This window comes from Saccostrea cucullata, unplaced genomic scaffold (assembly GCF_032062105.1).
Source record: "Saccostrea cucullata isolate Sc308-1 unplaced genomic scaffold, CSIRO_AGI_Scuc_v1 ctg4, whole genome shotgun sequence".
NCBI lineage: Eukaryota > Metazoa > Mollusca > Bivalvia > Ostreida > Ostreidae > Saccostrea > Saccostrea cuccullata.
Window position 1 is genome coordinate 62,068 of NW_026920828.1, and position 25,915 is coordinate 87,982.

General features: G+C 32.4%; 4 protein-coding genes across 4 annotated transcripts; 1 reads left to right on the top strand and 3 right to left on the bottom strand.

Moving 5' to 3' along the window:
- Window positions 1-74: 74 nt before the first annotated feature.
- LOC134258388 (muscarinic acetylcholine receptor M2-like) lies at window positions 75-2,024 on the bottom strand. The gene has a single exon (XM_062740918.1). It carries the CDS (start codon window positions 1,793-1,795, stop codon window positions 200-202), a length of 1,596 nt encoding a protein of 531 aa, XP_062596902.1. The 5' UTR covers window positions 1,796-2,024; the 3' UTR covers window positions 75-199.
- A 1,954-nt stretch (window positions 2,025-3,978) lies between these two features.
- Window positions 3,979-5,682, bottom strand: LOC134258362 (uncharacterized). The gene has a single exon (XM_062740888.1). It carries the CDS (start codon window positions 5,638-5,640, stop codon window positions 3,979-3,981), a length of 1,662 nt encoding a protein of 553 aa, XP_062596872.1. The 5' UTR covers window positions 5,641-5,682.
- Window positions 5,683-8,139: 2,457 nt separating this feature from the next.
- On the bottom strand, window positions 8,140-9,570 carry LOC134258352 (octopamine receptor-like). The gene has a single exon (XM_062740878.1). It carries the CDS (start codon window positions 9,568-9,570, stop codon window positions 8,140-8,142), a length of 1,431 nt encoding a protein of 476 aa, XP_062596862.1.
- A 5,321-nt stretch (window positions 9,571-14,891) lies between these two features.
- On the top strand, window positions 14,892-20,081 carry LOC134258363 (uncharacterized). The gene is made up of 3 exons (XM_062740889.1): window positions 14,892-15,218; window positions 19,244-19,302; window positions 19,486-20,081. The coding sequence occupies exons 1-3, from the start codon at window positions 15,011-15,013 to the stop codon at window positions 19,885-19,887; spliced, it is 669 nt and encodes a 222-aa protein (XP_062596873.1). The 5' UTR covers window positions 14,892-15,010; the 3' UTR covers window positions 19,888-20,081.
- The last annotated feature ends 5,834 nt before the right edge of the window (window positions 20,082-25,915 follow it).

Genomic DNA, 25,915 nt, shown 5'->3' on the forward strand with positions numbered 1-25,915 from the left:
AAATTAGTGGTCGCGTGAGATTCGAATTGAGACAACTTTATTTATCAAAAGAAAATACATAACTATTAAAAAAAAAATTAATAGTAAACATAGTTGATGTATGAATGTGTTAACCCATGCATGTTTCATTTAATTTCAGTGAGACATTTTGACATTTGTGAAACAGAACTGTATAATAATAAACATTGCAAATGAGAAGTTATTTTGGATTTCCTTTGACTATTAAAAGAAGTTCATCCCTGAAGGCTTTGTTGAAGAGTCCATAGATTAGTGGGTTAAAGGCTCCGTTCATGAAGTACGCGGAGTTTGCCATGACCACAACTTTTCTTGTGTTATCAGACAAGTTCTCTTCGATTAGAGGGTCGATTGCGTTAATGCTTTCCACTACTATAGTAGGGATGTAACTCAAAACGTACAAAAGGGCTATCAAACTAAACACAACAGTTGTAGCACTTATCCGGACGTCGGATTTGCTTCCGTGCCGCCGGAGTTTGCTTCTAAAGTTTAAAAATTTTACTTTATATTTCAGTTTAATTTTGCTTTCGTCGATACTCATAGACCCATTAATGACATAGTCCTGTTTAGGCTCTGTATCAGCCTCGTCTACTGGGTTTTCTATGACTATCTCGTTAGATATGGTTGTTTTAGACACATTATTCTCAGTATAACTATTGATTGTTATACTGGACACTGTTTTTGTCAAATCTGGTAACACTTCTTCCTCAGTCTTTTCATCAGAATCCGTGAATCCTTCATTAACTATTCCAGCAGTACATGATTCATTTTCTATCGCGACTTCTCCTAACTTTTTTACTGCTAATTCTTTCATTTTAATTTCATTTTCCTCATTTTGTGTGACGCATGTTTGCCTAGTTTTATCTTCACAAATTTCACCAGAACATGAATGGTTACAAGTTTTGCTAAACATGGTATTTGTGATACTGAATGGTGGATTCTCTTCTCTTAGATTTGGTACTCGCTCCTTTGTTTGTCTTCTTTGTTTCTGGGAGCAAGAAGATACAGTTTTAATACTGTCTGACAAAGATCCCATTCGAATGTCTTCGCCGACAATTCTATGCTTCCATTTAAGAATTGCCACGAAAATTAAGGCATATAAAGCAACAATCATACCGATACAAGCAATGATAAAAATGAACAGGATGATAAAATAAATTCCCGGATACACAGATCCTTTAAAGTTGTCATCATCCGCACAGTCTTGTCCCGTAATATCCCGATACTTCGTAGTAACAACCTCCGATCCATGAAATAACACCATAGGCCAGCTGACAAGCACCATCACTATCACGGTCCCTATAATTAAGTTCCTCACGCTCCTCATCGAAAGTCTTTTAAATGGTTTACATATTTTATAGTAACGGTCAAACGCTATCCCCACTAAAATGATACTAGCACCTCCATTGGCAAAGACTTCTAGACACCGCACTAGTTTGCAAATTGCAGGGTAGTTGCCACTATACATGGGTAAGCGCTTGTCGAAAACTTCAAAAATTAACATAAAGCAAGTTATTGTGTCAAAAGCAGCTAGACACACAATAAATATATTGGCAGTGGTCCTCTTAAAACGAAATCGGAACACGTATATCACCAGCGAATTTCCAAAAATCCCCACAATAATGGCGACGACGTAGAAGACAACAGTGGGTATGTTTATGTGGTACAGGTGCTCGTTCGCCATCCACAGCAGGTACTCCTGGGAGACAGAGGTGTTCTTGATTGCTTCCACATTCTGTTTTTCACTGGAGTAATCCACGTTTAATGAAATATTCACCATTTTGTCATGTTACATTTCTACACCCGGCCTGCTTGTTGCGTTATCATGTCATTTCCTGGTCTGTTTCATTTCATTGACATTATCAAAATGTTTTTCTCAACGAATTTTTGCGTTACAGTTAACTTTTTAAAATCTTGTTTACCTTTAAAATTAAAAACTTAAATCGCTCATCCAAATAAACGGGCTTAGTATAATGTGCATTTCTGACAGTGAAAAGATTTGATCCGGAATAGGATATAAATGCTGGCTTTTAAAGCAATGAATAACAACAATTGCGTGTCGCCAGCGTGCACTACCTTCGTAAGGAAGCCGATATTACTCCGTGATCACGTATGATGAATGTAAGTAAAAAATGATAAACCACAGTCCGGTACACATTGCTATGCTATTGTCATGGATCACTGGACAGATCAATAGAAGGAAATGCTCTCAAATGCTGGAAATTTTATGCATCATAACTTTCAATTTACCAATACTAAAAGTAGAAGATTGTTTAGTGATGTAATATGTGTTCTTTTTTATCGTCAAAAGTGTCAAGTGCTGAAAATTGGCCATGCACTGAAAATGAAAATAATACCAAGAAAATAAGTTTAGAAATTTAGAATGCTTTGTTTCATAATTATAAAAAACAAACAGTATAAGTATTCCAAAAACTAAAAAAAAAATCAGCACAAGTCTACAGCCTATTTGCAAGTCGTAGCAAAACAAACCCTATAGCACTGTCAACGAAAATAAAGAGGGACAAATTTAAACATAGTTAAAAGAAAGGTAAAGTAGGATACGTTAAAAGTTCATTTGAGTCCTTTAAATTCAACTTCATTCACTTAAGTGGATATATCCGGGTAGGTGTAATGGACTAGAACATTTCTCATGCTCTTGATGACGACTTCAATCTTACAGGTGTGTAACCTCACTTCTGCGTTTTATTTGATATTTTTAACCCAAGCTAATGAACAATCAACTCTTAAGTTTTGAATTCTTGATAGTTTGTGCCAATATTTTATTCATGTTCACAATGATCACTTGGTATAAAGTTCTTAGTACTGAATTGAAGTTTTATTCATATATCTAGGCACAGAATTCAAACTTTTGAACAAGTCAAGGAATTCAATAAAAAATATAAATAAGCAAATTCAAAGAATTGTTTCCCCCGTTTGGGTATTTTAATGGATGCAATGCAACTGTTTATGGCATATTGGGTCAAATATGATACCCCAATCATATGTCATTCAAAAGTATTCGGCAACGTTTTTTCTTTAAATTTGGGTCTAACATGTAGATCAAGGGTCAAAAATCATAGAATGCAGGGACACATCTTGTTACAGGTAATGCGTCTGTCAAAAATGAAAGTCCTATTTCTTCTTAATCAAAAGGAATAAGGAAAAAATATCATTTTTGAAAAGAAGGCCAAACTTCAAGTTAGATGTAGCAGGGTTAAAGACATAGTATATTTAAAAAGGCCATGTCACAGGTAATATGCATACTGTATAATACGAAAATCCTATCTTTTCTGTTTTAAAAGTTATCACCAATTTTAAGTCATGTTAAATTTTTCGAAAAGTTGATCAAACTCCAATGTCATGGGGGCAAAAATCAAATTATATTTTGAAAGGTCTTGTCACAGGTAATGTACTTGTGAAATTTGAAAGACCTATCTTTTCCCAATCAAAAGTTATGTCCAAGGTTAAAGCTTTTGTGACAGACTTACTGACAAGCAAATGAGATTCAATGTCTCCTCTCTTTCGCAAAAGCGGGATACAAAAAAGTGACATCAACAAGAAATGGATTTTGTTATATCTTGGACCATCTTTACTCTGCCCAGTTGTAAAAATTAATATAATTGATAGATAGAATAGAGATATATGACAGAACAATAGTGCTTTAAGCCCAAAACTTGGAGAGAGATGTACAATATCGAGACTCAGCTGATTACCCAATTTATCCTTCATTATTTTTAACCTTCTTAAAGCTTGTTTGAAATTGTGATACAAGTTCAAGACATTGTTTCTTAAAAGTAAAAAGCATTAATATTTACGATAATATTGAATTTCAATCTTATCCTAAAATAAGAGCTCTTAAAAATATTTGTTTCAATTTTACTTCGACATTTCTTTTGATTTCCATCAAATCATCAATATAAACAACAAACGATTACAAATAGTGAAATAATTTTTAATTATGTTTTATTTGAATTTGTCTGTCCAAATTAAGATAATCTCATCTCGAAACTGCTTATTAAAAACACTGTATATAAGGGGTTTGAATAAAAGATTCATGAAGTAGGCTGAATAGGCTAGCACCATGAATTGCTGGGCCGTGGTTGACATCTCTTTCAGGTTGAATGGCTGCACTGCATTCATACTCTCTACTACTAGGGTTGGAATATAACATAACACATAGATTACTGTTATCAAGCAGAACGTTATAGTTATAGATCCATCGTTTTCCTTTGCACCACTATTTTGTTTATTCACCAAAGTATTTATGTTTTTAGTTTTTAGTAAAACTGTATCCACTATTTCTTCTTCGTCCACATTTAATGCTAGATGCCTTTGGGACACTTCGTTTGAATTATCCTCGGGTTCAGAAGGTGTGACTTTGGGATGTTCATCACAGTCAGCAATTGAGAACATGAAGGACACGGTCTTCTTGGGTCTATCACTAACCCGGAACTCTTCCTCTGCTTCATATTGACCACTAAGATACGCTATAGCAGATTTATTTAGCATTTTGTTGTTGTCTTCTAACTTATTTTTCAGAATACCCCTTAATGGAATAGGTGTATTTTGTAGTTCTGTCTTATTTTGACTCTCTGGGGTTAAAACATTTTCGCTTCCATTTGTAGATTTATTTTGTTCCCCCAGAACCACGAATCTGGACTGGTGTTTATTTTCGACTGTCCTACGATCAGGTTTCTGTTCGTTAGAATTATTTTCTTTTCCAAAATTTTCAGCCATGTCCGTAAAATTGGACTGTAGTCTCTGTTCAGTATCTGTTCCTGACTGTATTTTTCGAATTAAACTTATGTTTGAAGATCTTTGAAAATGATACGAAGTATTAGAATACCATATAGCCGAATCTTGATTCTCTTCAATAGCTGTGAACTTCCTTTTCAAAAATGTCCAGATAACAAAACAATATAAAGCTAGCAATACAACAATGCAACAAGATATTATAACTAAAATGAAAATGAAATACATTGCAGAATAAAGCGAACCTTTAAATTTATCATCAGCAGCACAATCATTTCCAGTTATTCTAGGATAGTGTGTCACCATCGTTTCCGAACCATGAAATAATAAGGCGGGCCAACTAAAAATCATGGCAGCTACAAAACTTGCAATTAAAATTTTCTTTACTTTTTCAACTGAAATATGCTTGTGAGGTTTGCATATTTTGTAATAACGGTTTAATGCTACACATATAAGTAAGATGATAGAAAACGATTTTATAAAACCTTCTATAAAACGAACCATTTTGCAAAGAGCTGGATAGTCGCCGCTGTACATCGGAAATCTCAAATCTAAAGTTTCCAATATTAAAAGAAAACACATGATTGTGTCAAAAACTGCCAGACAAGTTACAAATACGTTAGCTGTTGACTTCTTAAATCTGATTCCAAACACATATATCACAAGCGAATTTCCGATTAAACCCCAAATGATTGTAATTATATGGATGATCATAGAAGGGCGATTAATCTCATATTGTCTTTCATTAGATATCCATAATAAGTACTCTGCAGACACATTGGAGACAGTGGTACTTCCATCTTCAATGGTGTCAGCTATCGTGATGACCATGGCACTTATACTCCAAGAAAAAATTAACCATGTTGGGTTCATTGTGATTTCATTCTAGCTCCACTTCCTGACGCGGGTGTCAGAGAACTACTGGTATATGTTAGCTCTCCTCTTTATAAAAATCTGTAAAGAGAAGGGAGATAATTCATACGTGTAAGGTATCAAGATTTTTCATCTATCTATCTCTATTTTAAAAAATTAATCAATAGAATTACTATAATAAACTTATGATTTAAGGAAATCACAAAGAACAGTAAGCAAGTCAAAGTTTCGTTTTAAGAAGTGAATTCTTATTCACGGAGAGCAGTATCTACTTACTATTACATACATCCAAATAGCTACCAAGTTGAGAATGGGATCCATCTTTAAAATATCGAAGTAGACGTCTGTACATATTCTGAAATAGAGAATTTTTTCGTAAACGTAAATTATAAACCTAATATTTCCCCCTCGTATAAAAGTGTGATGACTCATCTCTTGTACGTTACTTATGTGTACTAAAACCTGTTCAGATTTATATACCTTATCCATATCAATGATCTTGTATCTTATATCATAATGTCATATTATGGATGAGTTTTAACAATTTATGTCAAATTAGAAAACAAAAATGAAAGATTTAATATTTTGATCTTGATTGTATGCTTGTACAAAGGGTCTAGACACACGCAAACAAACACACAAAGAGTAAGAGATATTGAGATGAGAATCATTCATGTGCAGTAGTTAAAACAATCATAATCCAAATTTTACTTGTATAACAGTTTATTTGAAAATGAAAATCAGTTTTATTTTATATCTCAGTTTAAGCTTACCTGCCATGATATCTGTAATTATTTCCTGGTGTTTACCGACAAGGACGTAAACGAAACTCATCCTGGTATACTAAGCTGCTACCTCCATTTTACATTTCCAGGATGTATCGACTAGATTTAGGTTAAAGACATTTACTAGAGATTCATACAGACATATCAATTAAAATCTTTATATTAAAAATGTGACTACTTATTGTTGATACTCATGATACAACAGATCGCAAAGATGCATTGCACCATTGATATTACCTTTTCGCAATAAATAAGTTAAGATAACGGAAATGAAGAAAAGAAGAAAAAATCATTCGAATTCAAAAAATATTTTATATTTTGAACACACGGAAAAATTGCTAATTAAAATTAAAATAATTTATTGATTAATTAATGCAATGCAAAATATGTGATATCTATATATCACATACATGAATATTGATAAATAAACTGATAAATAGCAGCTTGTAGTACAATATAAACATGTATGAAAGTTAAAAGGATACGTTAGATATCGATTCTAATTAACCTTTTGAAGAAAAATAAATGACACCACAATTGTAGCACTAGTTCTACCTTAGATTTTCGAACTCTATTTATGGAAGTTACTATTACATCCACTGTCAGGTATACATTTGGTGCCAGAACATCTGTCGCCCGTGTGCAGGCACCAGATTTGTTCCCAACAGTCCTTAAAATCTCTGCCAGACTTTGTTTTATATATATATATATATATATATATATATATATATATATATATATATATATATATATATTATATATATATATATATATACTTTGCGAATATAGAATACATGTATATTTGCCTTTATGCCATTATTACCCCTTTATCCCGCGGATATAGCTCATATGATATCGTTTTCGTATCCAACAGAACAAAGGGTTTTGCGTTAGCGTGATGAAATAAAATAAAGTGTGTAAAACATTGATTGTGAAGTATTAAAAATGGGATAAAAATATCTTATGATTTGTAGTTGGATATGATTTTTATCCAGCTCGTTGTATGTTTTTATCCCATCACGAAGGCTCGATGATAAAAAAAAAACATATTGGATAAAAATTATATTCAGCTACAAATCATGGGAGATCCTATATTAATCGCACTACACAACAATTAAATTGCTTAAATTTGTACACTGGCAAGTTGTTGCGTCTCCATCAGTGAAAAATTCTCGAGAAGGACGTTAAACGACATGCATACAAACAAACAAACAAAAACCACCGAAAGAGTCCAGATTGCATATTTATGAACTCTTCAAGGGTAAAAAATGGTTTGTTATTCACCAAATAAGTATCAATATTGAACGAGGAAAGGTATGAAGGAAAAACATATATTTGTTCAGAAATGTATAAAATTTAATGTGAACACTTATTTGGTACCGTGAAAGGCTCAAAATCCAATTGAATCGAAATTGCTGATATTAGAATCATTTACTTAAATTATTTTGATTATGAATTTATTTCTTAAATAATTCCAATATACAAGTATCTCATTATCAAACATAGCTATTAATGTCATGTTCACGTTGTCATTTTATTAGAATGACAATGTTCTTGGTTTCTGCAATATTGTTAAATATATAAATTATAAAACCAAACTGGTTTATAGAATGCATACAAGTATAGAAAAAAATTAAGCTATCACAATCAAATCAAATATAATTGAACAAATATGATCATACTGTGGATGTCTATTGCGAACAGAAAATACAATTTACTTTGCTTTCTTTCTTACAATATGTATCACTTCACTTCGAAAGAACTTATTAAAGAGGCCATATATAATAGGATTGATGGCAATATTTATAAAATAGGCCGAGTTACAGAACACGATAGTTTTTCTTACCGACATTGAGAGTTGTTCTTCATTGATAGGACTTAAGGCGTTTATGCTTTCTACAACTATTGTTGGAATATAGCTAAGTATATACACCAATGCTATCAAACTAAACATGACCGTTGTGGAACCGAGTTTAACCTTGACCTTTCCACTCTCTCGACGAATCATGTATCTTGGTTTAGAGAAACTCTCCTTGTTTTCTTCTTTATTTTTTATATGTTTTGAGTTTTGCGGGTTAGCTAGAGTGTGTATAGGAGTTTCCATGTTTTCTGTTTTTCCCCTAGATTCCCTCTCTGCTTTGTGTTCGTTTGAGAGGCTGAAGTTAGATTCGTCTCTATTACTAGAACATAATGTGAAGGCAGATATGCTTTTTGTGAGATCAGAAAACACCTCATTTTCCTTCTTTAACCTGAAGAAATATCTTTTTTTCTTATGATCAGATTTCTTTACGGAATCATGTCTTTTGGCCACATCGTCTTCATCAAAAACAGAATTCTTTTTAGTCGATTGCCCTTTTCTATTGTTTTTCTTTACACACTTGTTTATATGTTTTGAAGAATGAGAAGATGGTCTAGAATTGTTTGAGGTTGATGGAATATTTTCTCCAGTTAAATTACGTTTCCATTTCAAGATATTGATAAACACTAAAAGATACATGATGACGATTTCTGCCATACAAGAGAGAATAATGACGAATAAAGCGAGGAAATAGATCCCGGTGTACACAGATCCTTTAAAGCGATCGTCATCAGCACAGTCTGTTCCTGTTATGGTAGGATAAATAGTTGTAACTGTTTCTGGGCCGTGAAAAACTGCCATGGGCCAACTGAGGACAATCATGGTTATTACTATTCCCAGCATGCTCTTTTTAACTGTTCTTAAAGACAATCTCCTCAGAGGCTTCCAAACTTTGTAGAAGCGATCGAAAGCAATGCCTGCCATAGTAAGACTGGCGCAGCCATTGGCAAACACTTCTAAGCATCGGACTAGTTTGCAAATTTCAGGGAAGTTCCCACTATACATGGGAAAACGTTTATCAAAAACCTCGAAAATTAACAATAGACAGGTTAGAGTATCAAACACAGACAAACTCACAATGTAGGCATGCACAGTCGACTTCTTTAAACGGAATCCAAAAACGTAAATAACGAGAAGATTCCCAAATAATCCAAAAAGTATCAACAGTATAAGGATAACCACAGTGGGCTTGTTAATATCGTACAAGCGTTCATTCGCAATCCACAGAATGTAATCCTCGGGAATATATGTATAATCAAGGACAGAAGTACTTCTGTTATTTGTCATCTTTTTGTTCTTTTCAAAACTTTTAAAGTTTTCATTTTCTGTTGACTTTCTGGGCTTTTCCACTTATGTTGGAAGAAAAAAAATTAAATACAAAATATTACTTGACTTTACTTGAGTGCATATTGTATAGGCAGGTAGTTTAGAAATGCTTTTAACAAAACTATTAAAGGAGCAATATAAATTTTCCAGGTACAAAGGAAACTATGCCAGAAAATTTCGTTGTCTTTAAATATCTACTAAAATATAAACAATTAAACAACATAAATATGCACCATCCTTTCAAACTATTTTTTTTTCACAAAATTTGCATTGTGATCTCTTATTTCTAGGTGCCTAGTTTAATATAAATTACATTTTCTCTTTTAAAGTAGTAAGTGAAAACATTTCCTAGTTGGCATTTAAAACTGTTATCGTTGAAGGAAAAAAACTTCTTTAAACTAGTGCTAATTGTAACGGGGACCGTTACAGATGTTCCCCAAACGCTCCCCAACTCCCTTTTGGTGCCATATCCCCTGTAAGCCTCATTAAATAAGACAAACTCTATGCATATGCGACTTTAACAACGTTTTCCCAGAAGTGTACCAAGTTCATTTAAATTTTAGCAATGCACGTGTGCGCATATGAATGCATCTGCATAATGACCATATCATCTTGTCTAGTTACAATCTGTATATTTAAATATACTAAATATTAAAGTATTTAATCCTAAAGTATTAAAAAATACGCTCATACAAGTGTATATTTGATTTTACTCATTTCACGCGCACGCACGTGCATACATAAGCATGGTGACCATACCTACTTGTAGAAGTCCATTACATCTATGTTCTAAATTCCACCACATTTGGTTGAAAACCAAGGGAGTTATTGCTGTTTAAAATTTCAGCCAATCAGAATGCAGCGCACGTACACGCACGTGCATGCATGTGCATGGTGACATACTTTCTTGTAGAAGTCCATTATATCTATCTATGTTCCAAATCCCATCCTCTTTGGTTGAAAACCAAGGGAGTTATAGCTATTCAAAGTGTAAGCCAATCAGATTGCAGCGCACGTGCATGCACGTGTTTTCATGAGAATTGCTATATATCATGTTGTAGGATATCATAATGCATGGCTATGTTCAAAATTTCAAAGGATTTCGTCAAACAACAAGAAAGATATTGAGACTTTAGTTTTAGCCAATCAGAGCGAAGCACACGTGCATGCGCGTGAGATTTGGCTTTTTTTACCATGCCATATTTTCTATGCTACTATTATATCCTTATATTATGAGTTTCAAAGCATTTCATGAAAAAAGTCAAAAGATACTCCTATATCAATTAAATCGGTCATTTCACGTGTTGCACGTGCACGCTCTTGCAAGCACGTGCGCGCAAAATGACCTTTGTTCCGCAAATCTACATAACATGCCTACTAACCCTAAAAAGGTTTTACCTAAGTCGGATGTGTAGTTTACAAGATCACTCCGGGACAAAAAAGTACCCAGGAAGAAGAAGAAGAAGAAGAAGAAGAAAAATAATAATAATAAGAAACAGAGTAAAAACAATATGTTCCCCAACTTCGTTTGGGGAACATAATAAGAGAAAACATTTTGTCTTACTATAAAATTTAAATACCCGTTTAATAATTACCTTAGTGTGATGGACGTGAGTTTACACTTAATTCCTACTAAATATAAATTAACAGAGTGGTAAATTATTCTCCTCGTGTCTTCATACAATACATAGATCCTGTTTGATATTTAGTACATGCTGTACTGTTTGACATAATACCTTAAGCTCATTATATTAAGTGAACATTTTGTTTTAAGAAACATGAGAAATATTTAAGCATGGGATATAAAGTCACTGGAACCTTCTGAATACAAAAGTTGCGCAAAATATTTCATCCCTGCTCTGATGAGAAATTTTGGATATATTCTTATTATCTCCATCTGTGTGTCACACTATCTTATCATAAATTTTCAGCACTAGCCAATTAATCTTCAGGTGATGATTGGTACCCTACAATATGAACAAAGGAAGTTTTGGATTTTTCATTTTCATCTGCTAGGCCAGTTAGAAATCGGAAAGCTCCTTGCATTAAGGAACAGGTCTGATGAGGTTCTGTGTACGTGCAATGAGGTTTTCGAGTTTACATCTGACAAATGACGATTTATTACAAACCACATACCAGAAACTGATAATTGGTATTTGGAATAAATTTACTGGTTTCCTGCGTATGAGCAACAGGGCTTTTGAGTTTTTATCTTGATCTTGTAGACCAGTAACACCTATGCTTTGGTACATTCGTCCTGAACTCATCCATCTTCTGTCGACCGGTCACAGCCACCGTGTGATCCTTGTCATGATCGGGTATCCGAAAATCCGTAGATAATTCAGTATCAAAAAATGGTCTAACAATTTGCGTGAAAAACATCAGTCAACATTTGGTATGATGATAGATGCTGTTGCTGACAAGTCATTGTATCGATCGACAATAGAAATTACGAAATATAGACTTTAAACGATGGTCTTGATAACAAACGCAATCTATTGTAAAGTCGTGTGTCTCAATTTTCATGGGTACCAACTGCCACCGGCCCATTAATTATAAGCAAATATATTTTTGAATTTATATGAAGCAGAATTTATTTACAAATATGTGCTGTGGCCTTCAACTCGATATACAGATATATCGACAAGGTATTATCAATTAAGAATAGTTACTTCCATTCATATGTCGATTCGATATATTCCCGTGATCTTTAAATGAAAGACCCCATGGAGTCTGACACAGTTGTTTTATATTTGAACTTTTAACTAGAAAAAGACGTTAGTTTGAAACTAACAACAAAACTTTATGATAAACGTAATCACTTCACGTTTCCCTAATTATGTAGCAAAATGCCTTATCACCAATATTTGGGGTTTCCGTCTCCCAGTTCATTCGATATGCAAGAACATTCGCTACTTACATGATGCAAGCTATTTATCAACAAGTTGATGAAACAAGTATATCAGCAGACTCTTTTACAGTCATCATTTCGTAAGTTCTATGTTCGATACAATGAGCTGATCAGCGGATGCAATCTTTCATTATGTCATATGATAACTAACGTTTTGTTATACTAATTGTAAGACTATTTTGCACACTGAAATCTACGGATTTTTCCTTTTAGGCCTACCTGATCATAACAAGGAGCACACTGGGATGTGACCGGTAGACAGGAGATGCTATCTCCTCCATGGCACCTAAATTCTCTGCTATTTTTTAGGTCCATGTTCTTCCTACTCCCGCTTTGCATTTTTCAAATAGACTTTAAATTTGAATACTGATTGTTATCCCTGATCAACTTGTATTTCATCAGTCGTTTGTAATTTTCAAACTTTATTTGAAAATCATTCTTTTTAGACATGCAATCTATGTTAAAATTTTAAAATGAATTCTCACATAAACCCATATCATTTTTTGTCCACCACACATCAATACTCTTATGCAGTATTTTGATTTTATATTCTTTTGTGCAGAAAAACACTATGTCTTCCATTTGACATCTTATTTCAGTTACATTGTATTTGCTACTTGCATATATATTCTTATGCGCATTACATATTACATTTTTTATTTTCTTTCATAGAAATAATTATATGCACCTTAGATTGATGAAGACATTTTCCCCCTTAAGTCTTTGCAAAGAAATATACTTTGTAAAGCAACCATAGTCACTACACTGAGCTGAAAACTGTCTAAAACGGTCTCTGCTCAGAAGATGAAAATGAGGGCGTATGTAACAAATGCGCTTCTTTATAAATTTTTGCTGCAGAACCAATGTAAAAGATGTGGTATTGTTATCTGAAAAGGACACGTCTTTTTACGCAAAGTGTTCGGATGGATAAAAAGATCCAAATAATGGATGGTGTTACAAGTTTGCAATTGAACTGGACAATCAAAATCTGTTTGGACACCAAAAAAGAAAGAACAAAATAAAAACATTTTGCTTATTATTGTAAAGAGAAGCCAGAGCTCTAAAATAGAAACACAGAGGTCCGATAATACATGAAACCATATCCAATGGAAGAGCTATCAGTGATTTATCTCATGAAATTAATACAAAGAAGAAAGTTTCTTTCAGATAAGTCCAAACGCTTGTACCTGGGTTAATGTTCTTGGGTCTGACAACTTTATGACAAATATAAGCTTGGAAATAAAGGACGTTTTGCTGTGGTATTCATGTTGTGTATACAAAAACCCGAGACATTTTTTAAGGTTATCTTTGGCAGTCTTGAAGGATTTAAAATTTCAAGAAAATGCTTCTTGTGCATTTTCTTATTTTAATACAATTATATTGCATTACTAATTGAAAGTATGTCTGTTGAATGCTATTTGTCCATTTTCATGAGGGGAATATTTTTCAAACTGATTTTGTCATAGAAAGTACTATAAATGTCTTTCATTTATGTGTTTCATGATCATTTTTGTGCAGTCATTGTTTTATATTGACTTGCAGTATTAAACGCTTTAGAATATATTTTTTTTAAAAACACTTCGAAATTTAAACGTTTTCCAATAATGATAAATGATCAATATAATATAAGGAAAAATAGAGAATCATAGGTCTTCAAAAGAAGCAAAATTAAAAAGATTTTAGATTAATTATAAATGATATCAATTAATCATACACCTCAATTCCTGTATATAAATAAGGACAAGGCTGAAAAAATGACAGAAACACTTAAATTGCATGTGTATAAACTTTTAATGTTCAATCGGATTTGCCTCTATCATAAATAGTGAATATAATAGTAATGTTATTTACTTTTTTATTTATTTGTTTAATAGAAATAAGAAAATATATTTTCACTAATTGAAATTAATTAACACAAGCTTAATTAATTCATAAAATTTTAAGGAAGTTGTGATTACTATGTAAATTTTACCAGATACAAAATAATGTCATGAAAACAATTCATGGAATTTAATTCAACAAACGTTCTAGTAGAACTTCACAAAATAATTCAACCGTATATGTCACAATGGCTTTATTTAATAAACATTTATAAACCATTATTACCGCAAAATGCATTCATCGCGTGGCTTTGGGATGATATGACAGGTATTTTAGTTTTGCTTTTTGTGGCAAATTCCGACACAACTGAACCAGTGACTTTTCACCACACCGATATTAATCTTGTTGACTGAGCCATTGTCTTATTGTAGTCCTTTGTACCGAGACATAAGACTTTCCGGATATTCTTCCGCTTGTTGACGTAGGCGTGAATTGCCTCAATGCAGAAGTGACTGTTTTTCAGTTATTAATAGTTTGCTCTTAAGTTTCACGAGATGTGAAATTGGACAACAGTGCATAAAAGTACTAAATACATTCTTGCCAGAATGAACATTTAAACAGGAAAAAAACCTGAATCTGTTCACTTCGGAATTTATTAACTGAGTAAATATGAAAGATTACTGTGATCACCAGGAACACAAACGGGCTTCATCCTCCTCCCTGCAGGAGTCTGAAGTAAAACTCCGCAGGAAAGAAAGAGTGCCGAAATGTTGTGTAGTGGGGGACGGAGGCACGGGGAAGACCAGCATGATGATGAAGTACACTCTGGGGAAAATACTCTCAGACTACCAACCAACCTGCTTTGAAAATTACACAAGTAAGTTTACATGGAATTCATTCAAATATTAAGATTCGTTCTATTGTGTACCAATTGTTCATAATCTACTCTACATATTGATTTTCAATGTTACTAGTAATGGTTATGTATACCTTAACCTAGAACGATTATGGGTGACATATAAAATTTTGTTCAATCAAATTCATGTATGATGAATAAAATGTATATGAACTATATAAATATGAAATAAGATGTTTTAAAGTAATACAAAACCAGTTAACTGATGATCAATTCAAAAATCAAGATTCTAAATACAGCATAAATGATATGATGTTGAACTCATATTGTTCTATATGAATGAAGATCAGCCAAAGATTGATTTGAGAATTAGGGACTAAAATATCTTAAGTAGATTTTTATATTTGAGTATGGGTTGGTACATTGTTAAAAAAGATAGATAAATAGTAATTTCCGTGCATTGTGTTATCACGAGAAGTTCATTTATTTTTACTCATGTACAGATTCTTATTTTTGAAAAAATACAAGCTTAAGATTATTTTTAGAACTGAGTGTAATATTCCCCGTATTAAATGAAAATATTTATCTAATTCAATTCAAAATTAAAATAAGAATTAAAAATAGAAGTTTTAGCAATCATTTATTTAAAACAGAAAAAACCGAGAATCGCAGTTTTAACAGTAAGATTTTTTTTAATCCTGAAAGACAGAAACTCCCGGAAGTGTAATTAATATAATTGATGTTAAACAAAGAACACATGTAATGCCAAAATGTCAAAAAAATTACGTAATAAACAAAAATAATCATAAGCTGTATTGCATTGCTATATCTTGTATTGAATCAATGGGCAATGTAATATTTATTCACCAGTAAAATGTACCTCTGTAGACATATGTAGACCCTTTGGGTTAAATCTGTTTTATTATTCAATTTCATTGTCTGATTTGCACCTGAAGCATACAACTTTTGTCAGGTTTCTAATGTCTCGTTGAATGCTGCACAGGTAAATTCCAAATAATTTCACAGGTGTGTCGATTATGCATTTCTGAAGGAGCACAATTAAGTTCATTTCTGACGGCACCCGCTACAATATTCATGTCATTGTGATTATTTTAACTACTAATTCATGTCAAGTCAATCATATCTACTCTTATAATACTCTCCATCAGAATACGGTGCACGTAGGAACGATGATCTTAATTTCTGGGAGAATGCTACACATACATGTACTTTTCACAATCAATTTTGGTTCAAAAACGGAAGTTGAGGCTTTTTCACATCAGTTTTTGTTAAAAATTGAAATTTTCTACATTTGTTTTGAATATTCGGGAATTTTTTTTTAAAATGCAATCCTGAAGAAATTTATATATCTTATTCGTTCTTTCCTTGTAAATCTCAGCTCTACTTCAGAACAGCCGGAATAAGAGTATATCACACACATACTATGATAAGTATCAGGGTACACTTCCTGTCTCAGTCGACATTTACATGGTCCCTAAAGTTCATACAAGGTCAGGATTTCCGCTTCCCTGGTGTTTCTGTTATCTTAGGTTAGACACTCTCCTGATTTCTTTTATAGAATATTAAATCCTTCTTTCTTATAGATCGTGGCATCTGAAGAACTTTTTAAATGTAAAACGTTCAAAAGTATTTCATCTGACTGTCTTGTTAAATCAAAATAAAATATTGTACTTGTAGTAAAATGACCGAATTCCTGTACTTAAGATAGGAACATGATTAAAGCACTAATAAATCTTATACGGCGTCAACTGACAAATATCTTAAATAATAATGCCTGATCAAAGAGTCACCTTTTTGATAAATATAAATGCGATATTAATAGTTTTATTTGTCAAGGAATTTCTGCCCATTCATTATCACAGTCAGTATTATTTCTCCTCTTGCACTGTTAATTATGATATAGTTAAGATTTTACCTTGAGCAAAGAATAAATTTCTCTTTTTTACGTTTTTGGCAAGATGAAATAACAGACATATGGTGTGTCCCAGTGACTTGTATAAGTGTCTCTCATTCATTCAGATCTGAGGGCGTCTCCCGTGTAGAGTTATTAATGAATGTTAAGTGATGACATCATAGAAGAATTATGTTACTAGTGTGTACTTATATACAACACTTAGTATCACATATATCTACCTATCCAGAGCTAAAATTTAAAGTTTTTGTAAAACATTTTATTATCTGATTTGACACTGATATGCATGTATACACAGATATTATATGACATTGAAGCCAATGAAATTTAAAACTACTTTTTTTTAATTGTTTGAATTTTGCATCATGTACTCATGTCGAAATTTAGTACATGTAGAAATTTTTAATTAAAATGATTTTGATAGTATGTATGCCTATTTATATTTTGTTGAAAGGAAAGATTATAATAAACTTTTCAGAATCTACATAAACATTGCAATATTTATACAAAAAATAACAGGAACAAAAGCATGATAAAAGACTCCGTAATGCGTTGTTTATTTGAATTTTTAACACAAGGAAATACAGAGATTGGGTCACTTGTAAATACAAATCATTTAGTTTATGTGGTAACAAGGAAAAGATTGCATAAATAAATTTTTTTTTTCCGTTTCGATTTTTATTATTTTTAGTTTATGTTTGTGAGATTTGAGAACACGATTTGGAGCATCGAGTTAATATATTCCTGTTCACGTATACCACAAATTAATTTTTTTAACAAAGTGATAAAAAAAAAAGCTGATCGGATGTTTAGTGGGATGTTAACTAGGGTGTGTTTATAAGCAAATGAGAATATAAACCATAAAACTGAAAAGATCACTGATGTATGGTGGACGAAAGAAGATATGTGTTTATTTGAGAATTGAGAATACGTGCAAAGTCTAAACATAGATCGCACGAGTATAAAGAATGGTGTTCAAGTTAATTCTAAAAAAAATTAGATTTAACAAACTCGATTTTAGAGTTTTTAGAAACCGGACTTTGGTTATTGATTGTTGGAAACGTTTTTATATATATATATATATATATATATATAAAGCACTAAAAATGACCAACGACACGAACAATTTTTTTTTTTTTTTTTTTTTTTTTTTTATTGTTCGTGTCGTTGGTCATTTTTAGTGCTTTATATAAATTTCCATCCGTGACCTTGTATCTACTTGGTAGATCCGACATTTAGGATATACAGTGTTGTTGGTTTTTTAGTGCTTTTTATATATATATATATATATATATATATATATATATATATATATATATATATATATATATATATATATATATATATATATATATAAGATTCCTGGTCTTTCGGATGAGACCGTATAAAACGAGGTCCCGTGGCGCACGGAAAAGATCCCTCACTGCTCAATGGCCCCGAGTTTCGAGTATAGGTATATATTTCCAACCCTCTAAGGCAAAGGGGATGGGACGTCTCCATACGAGCGAAAAATTCGTGAGAGGGGCGTTTAACTACAAACAGGAAAAAGATTTCATTTATTCTTAACCAGGTTCTTGAAAAGAAAATTTTTGATTGACACACCCCATTTCTTAATCACTGTAAAATTGCATATTTTTGTTGTGCCAAATAATTTAGGTTTGAGGTAAAAATATTTTTGTGGGAATTGGATTTCGTGAATGGAAAATGTTTATTAGTAATGTATTCAAAAAAAAAAATACATTTCAAGGTGGTTATAAATTCGTGGGTCTCTCCATACCTCAAAATCAACGAAAATAACCCCCTCCGGAAATTAGTGATTTAAATTCACAGCACCTCTTATTAAAAGAGAATATGGCCTTTTTAGCAAAGGATATATTTAAAATTAGCTCCGTGGCTCTAGAGAAGATGAGCTAAAGAGTACATTTTTTAAAAAAAATATCTCACGAGTCAGCAAGATCTTGGTTTCCTCTTGCTGCTTCGTATCAGAAAAGATAGTTTTATACGAGGAACAAGGATCTTTCTCACTCCATTAATGGCATACATTTATTATACTTAGATATTTGATCATTACAGATTAGTTTTCATTAATTTAAATCATTATGATATATTACAGTTGATGTACGGGATGGAGAGAACACACACCAACTTTGTGTACTAGACACTGCTGGTCAGGTAAGTTGTCTAGCACTTCAGTATAACGACTATGGATTTATAATTGTTGTTTATTGTAATTTATGTTTGGATTTAATTTTAATTAAATAATCTGAAAAATTAACTTTGAAAAATATGAATGAAATTAATTTCTATGGTTTTCGGTAAGACTATATATTTGATATTTACTCGGTCTGTTTTCAGGAAACATATGATCGACTTCGAACTTTGGCATACTCCGATACAGATGTGTTTGTTGTTTGTTTCTCTGTATATGACAGTGACTCGTTTGAAAACGTTAAACAGAAGTGGATTCCAGAAATTAAACAATTTAAACCTGACACCCCGTTTTTCATTGTGGGGACACATACAGACTTACGTCATTCCGTGGTAGACATTACAAACGATTGTATCAGTACGTCTAAAGGGAAGAAGTGTGCCAAGAAGTGGGGAGCTATGAAGTATCTAGAGTGCAGCTCGATAGATGGGTCAGGGCTTGACGAAGTGTTCCAGTTAGCTTACTCAGCAGCAGTTTCTCCGAAAAAGAAACGACAAACATGGAAAAATTTCAAAGACGCTTTCAGAAGACGCACCATGAAGTTTTAGTGCAATATAAGTACAAATTGTTTATTGATATGTTGACATTATACAGATTTTGTATATTTTGATTGTTTCCGTTTATTGTTGTGTTACCAGTACGACAATGTTTATGGTACAAGTGCTATTTCACGAAATCCACAAATGAAACAAATTGTATTGTCTGTTAATTTTGAAATAAATACTGTTTTGAAAAAGTATAACTTTGCATGTATTTTAAAAACGTTGGGTGTGGATGATCAGTGGGAGATGCTTATTCCTCGTTGGGTCCTGATCCCATCTCTTTGTTTCCAGATGACCCGTATTTTTGTCCTGTTCACAGTTCCTCTTTAAGATTGTAATTATTTCTTACTTGTTTTAATGTAACAGAGAATGCAGGGAAATCTTTGAAAAAGTCCACAGAACATTAGATCCCGTATCATTGTAATTTACGGGTATATGTTTACTTTAGTTTATTCAGAAATTTATTTATATAATTTGCAAAGTAGCTGATTATTACCTTGACAATGATTAATAAAAAGAGAATCTTCATATTTTATTTATTTCGGATGAACGAAGAAAATTTCTTCCTTAAGGTTCCTTATACTGAAATATGTTATATGTACGGAAAATGATTATTTGGAATCAATCTGTTGGTTCTTGCCAGCAAAGCTATAGATACCGTCATTCTTTATCATTAAGAAGTCCTCCTTATTTTAAATGGAGTTTGCATCCTATTTTTGCTTCAGACATTCCCTGACTCTTGCTTCGAATATCTAAGAGAAGTCAAGCTCAGAATTCTATTGAAACAATACAAGTTGGGACCAGAGCAAACACGGGTCCTAAACATCATAGGTTAAAAAAGATGTCAATAAGGTGAAACCATCTCCTGTCACACTCGCCATGTGCTCGTTATTCTGATTAGGATAATAGGAGAACCGTTGTGCAAGTAATTGTTTAACAATTAATTGGTATGTAAAACACTACCCAACACCCAAGTCAAAAAGTAGTAGGGAAATTCTGGTGGTGGTTTTAATGACCTTTTATGCAACTTCAATGCACCATTGGGTCGCTTTCTGAGTGAGATCATACTAATATTTATCTATTTTTTTTAAATTATGATTTGGCATTGCAGGAATAATTTATTCCAATCCATACAAAGGGCTCACGGCAGATATGAACTGTCAGTAGGGGATTTTTCTCTTTTAAGGTTCTTGACTTATTCTCTCGTGCTTCTAGAAGTATATGCATTATAGTATTTACATGAATTGACCTCAATTCATATATTTTCAAGACAAATTCAGTGATGTCCACGTGATTAAGAAAGAATCATACTAGATAATATTCTGTTGTAAAGCAATTACTGCAAAAGTGAAAACCGATATAGTATGTATTGTATTAAGTAAATCAAACAAATCTTGCTTTTTTTCAAAGGTATTTATTTTTAATAAATCTACTCCAAAGTTTTAATACAGGGCTTTTTTCGATGATAAAACTAAAATTTTAATTTAAAAAAAACAAACTAAAATGAAGTATTATATTATAAAAATTCAAGCAACTATACTATACTATATGTTTCAGGCCAACAAATGCAAAGAAAGGTAACTCAAAATTAAAAATTCTCACAAGTCACAAAGTTAGTTACCAATGGCATGTTCTTTTCAAAACTCATCATGTTAAAAGTATTTTATGGCGTAAATTGTCAAATAGAAAATATTTTCAGGAAACTTGAATAAAATCACCATATTGTCATATTAAAAGAAATATCAACAACAACTAAAAAAAAGAATCTAATTGTCATTGGATTATTAGTTATTTATAAATTGAATAAAGAAACACATGGAGATAACAAACAGTATTCAAGATCGAAAGTCCATAAAACAATACAAAATAGGAGCAGAGCAAACACGGACCTCCAAAATATCAGAGGTGGGATGGATAAGGTGCCATTGATGAGATACACCCCTTGTCGAACAGTCACACCAGCCGTGTGCTCCTTGTCATGATCGGGAAATAACGAATATCCGTCGTCAATTCAGTGTATAAATAATGGACTAACAATTAGTATGAAAAACGTCAGTCAGCGTTTTATTCAATGATAATGTATTTGCTGACAAGGTCATTGTATCGACCAAAGAACTTACGAAATGATTACTTTAAAGCAGACTGCTGATATTCTTGTTTCATCAACTTGTTGGTCAATAATTTACCTCGTTTTAGAAATTGTTCATACGTAGAGCATGCTCTTGCGTATCAAATCATCTGAGATACATAAATTCTGTATGCAGGTGATGAAGGTATATTGCTGAATAAGTAAGGGAAAAGCCGATAGAAAAGTTAAAGTCATCACTTTTATCATAGAGCTTCGTTGTTAGATTGACATTAACGTCTTTTTCAAGTAAAATATTCTTATATGAAACAGATGAGATAGACTCTGTAATATCATTTATCTTAAGCTCACCAGGATATATCGTATCGACATTAGAATGGAAATTACAATTATTGATTGACAATACGTCGTCGATATATCTAAATGTCGAGTTGAAGGCCAAGCAAGTATTTTCTTCTTTTCACGCATAAGATTTTGCACAAATTCTGTTTCATATGAATACATAAATAGGTCTGCTAAAAACGTGGCGCAGCTGGTACCCAAGGGAATTCCAAAAGATTGTTGGAAGACCTGCACAACATATATATTGTCAATCAGAAACTCAATTATCTTTTTGATGTCGACATCAGAGTACTTGTGTGTACAATCAGAATGTTTTTTATCAAAATAATTTTGCAAATGACCAGGTAAGTAAAATAACGAGTTCTATTTTTATTGAAAAAGCAGCTGTCAATGATATTAAAAAGCATGGACTTTAATTTATCGTAGGGAATGGTTGTGTATAAAGTTGAAAAGTCGGAAGTTTTTAAGCTGTTGATTTTGGTAAAATCTTGTGATTTCAAATTGTCTAAAAGTTCCTTGAAATTTTTACGTATCCACATCTGATTTAACCACTCCTTGAATATATTGTTGCACTCTTGAAGTTTTTCATTCACTACTGTTAATATGAGGAGTAAAGAAAGAGACTTGGTTGAACATTTACTGGAACTGTCTATGTATCTTTGGAAGCATTCTTATGAAGTATCGGAATCCAATATAAATATGGTCGTTCAAAATCATTTTGGTTCTTCGGGATATTAAAAATATTCAAAATTGACATATGATTTTGAGGTATTTCCTCCTTAGAAAGGGAACTATGAGTATAAGTTGGATTGCCACTTGTAGAATTAAATCCAAGTTCTTTTAAAATACAATTTTGTTGAGACTTGCAAACAAAGACAATGGTGTTACCCGCTTTGTCAGCAGGGACCGTGTAATTTATCTAATTATTTATTCACTTCTGGATTATTGAATACAGAAGGATAGATAGTTTTCATATTGCCCCTCAATCTTTTAATACGCGAGTTCAACATGGACCTGATACATTTAATCCATTATGACAAGGTGTCAACGTCTTCTTTTTCATATCTGGCCTATCGCCTGGCATTATCTTCAAAGGAATCCATAATATTTATGAAATTCTGACGCCCGTTCAAGGATCAGGGTTCTCTATATTTAGAATCTTTTAAAATAAGTGATGTAAGGTCCTCATTAGTAACTATATTTACGTCACCTGTAATAACGTGTCCAGCAGGACTATAGTTATAGAGCGACGAAGAAAATGTTTCATATACTCGGTATCCAGGTTGTGTAAAGTTTTTTTGTAATTTAAAAGTTTTGAAGCAATGGTCGATTTATATTTGTAGGAAATACAAGGTGTAGTCTTTAACTTGAAATATGGTGGAATACAAGACTGGACCCTTTTGTGATTAAGAATATTACTTATATTAACTGCGTGAATTCCTTTATTGGCATATTGAAGTTTAAGGGAAAGACATATTGTTTAGCTGCATTTTCTTCGATAATACGTGTGGGTTTAAAAAGCCTATGACTTGCAATATCAATAATCACAGATCCGAGTCTATTTTCTGGTGTCGAGGAATCAAACAATGGGTTTTCCTTGATTTTTTCAAGAAACTATTTAAAGTTTCAAAGGGACAGAGTAAAGTTTGGAGCGAATATGATGTAGACCTAACGTTTGAATAACATAAGGTAGTTATTAATAAAAAGAGACATTATGTAGTAAAGGTTTATTGTAAGACCGATGCCCATGACTCCGCTTACGTCTCTGTGTATGGTTAAAATGTCCCATCACATTTACACTGTTACACTGTGGACTGGAAAGATTTCCAACGCTATCGACATTGTCATTACATCCATAATATAAATTGTTCAACATTCGATGAAAAAACTGCTCAAAAATTTACATAGAAGCTAAATTTATGATGGACTATCTATTTTTATGGACGGATATTTCGAAGAAAATTCTGCATATCTGCACATTTATTCAATTTCATATCTTGAAACTTTAGCCTCACATACTTTTACTCGGAGAATATTTTTCCGTTATGATATGCTAGGAAAATCAAATATGGGTCTCAATTTATGTTTTTAGAACAATTTTTTCACCTTCCCTCAACAAACTTTGCCGAAAATGAATATTTCAGGGAAAAAAATTTTAAACTAAGAGGTATCAAGTTTGCTCTTTTATGAGGTACAAATATCAATGATATTCCAACCTCAGTTGCATACGACCTTTTTGACTCCCAGCTTAACTCTTAACTTCTTCCCTCAAGAGCATGCTCCGAATACGAATAATTTTTAAACCAAGACAATTGCAAGATGCAGTGCGGAAAATAAATTAGTATTACAAGAATCAATAAACCTATTCAATGTCAGCTTTTTGCAATGACCTTGATTGTAAAGATGTATTATTGCTTGATTTGTTTTAAATCAATTTTTAAAACTTGGCAGATTATTTCATCTTTTACATTATTTGTTTTACACTTTTCGTATTGTCAATCCTTTTATTCTAAGTTTACTAAATTATCCGTCTATCAAGTCAATATAAAGGGTTTACGGCCGGTGTAAAGACGAAACGTGACCCCCGTAGAATATTGACCGGGGGTCATTTTTCTACGTAGAAATTTGACCCCCTGGTCAATATTCTACGTAGAAAAATGACCCCATTTTTGGTAGAAACTATGGCCTTGGGGTCATTTTTCTCTGTGTGCATTGTAGAAAAATGACCCGGTAGAATAATGACCTCTTGTCATATTTTGATGTAAAAACATTCGTTTTGGTAGGAATATTCTTGTTAGACGAATGCATACAGATAATATCAAGCAACCTTTTGATATGAAGTGTTCATTTTTGAAAGTTTTTAAGCTTAAATAACGAAATCAAAGCTATACTATGCTACACTTTACATTAATAATACAAACCGTTTTATCCCCTATGAAAGAAAAACAATATCTATTAAATGTTCAATGGCTAATAGAGCAAAGATACGTACATTTATAGATTTGTTCATTACATTTTATACAATAGGTTTCCACAGTTGTCATTTAAATCTTTAAAAAGGTCATTTTCTAGTTGATGTCAGAAACTAAATTAAGTTAACGTTTTTGATCCCTACTTTTAAAACTGGCGCGAAAAAGGGCACTTGCTTAGAAAATTGGATGTAATAAAAACATTTTTTTCTATGAATAAAGTTTTCAAACTTCTCATTAAAAGAGGGATGATTTAATTTGTAAAAATAAGTACTAAATTAAATTGCCTATGACCTATGATACCAGGGACACAAAAAAACGGAAAGCTCAACACCTTTAAAATGTCTTTGTCGTTTGCTAGTGTCAACAAAACCTTAACGAAATGGGGTTGTTGCATAAAAAATGAATACTAGTAACTAAAAGAAGAAGTGCTCGTCTTACCAAAATTTGGCACATGTAATTATATAAAAATTAATTGCGCTTTATTTCTAAATTTTCTTTTGTGAGCGTTTTTAAAATCGCTAAACTTTCATCTCGCTAAAAAAAATACCATTTTTTAAAAGAGAAATCGCTAAATTTGGATCTCGCTAACATTTCCACTTATATGTATTAAATGCATGCCCCCGTAAACCAAGTT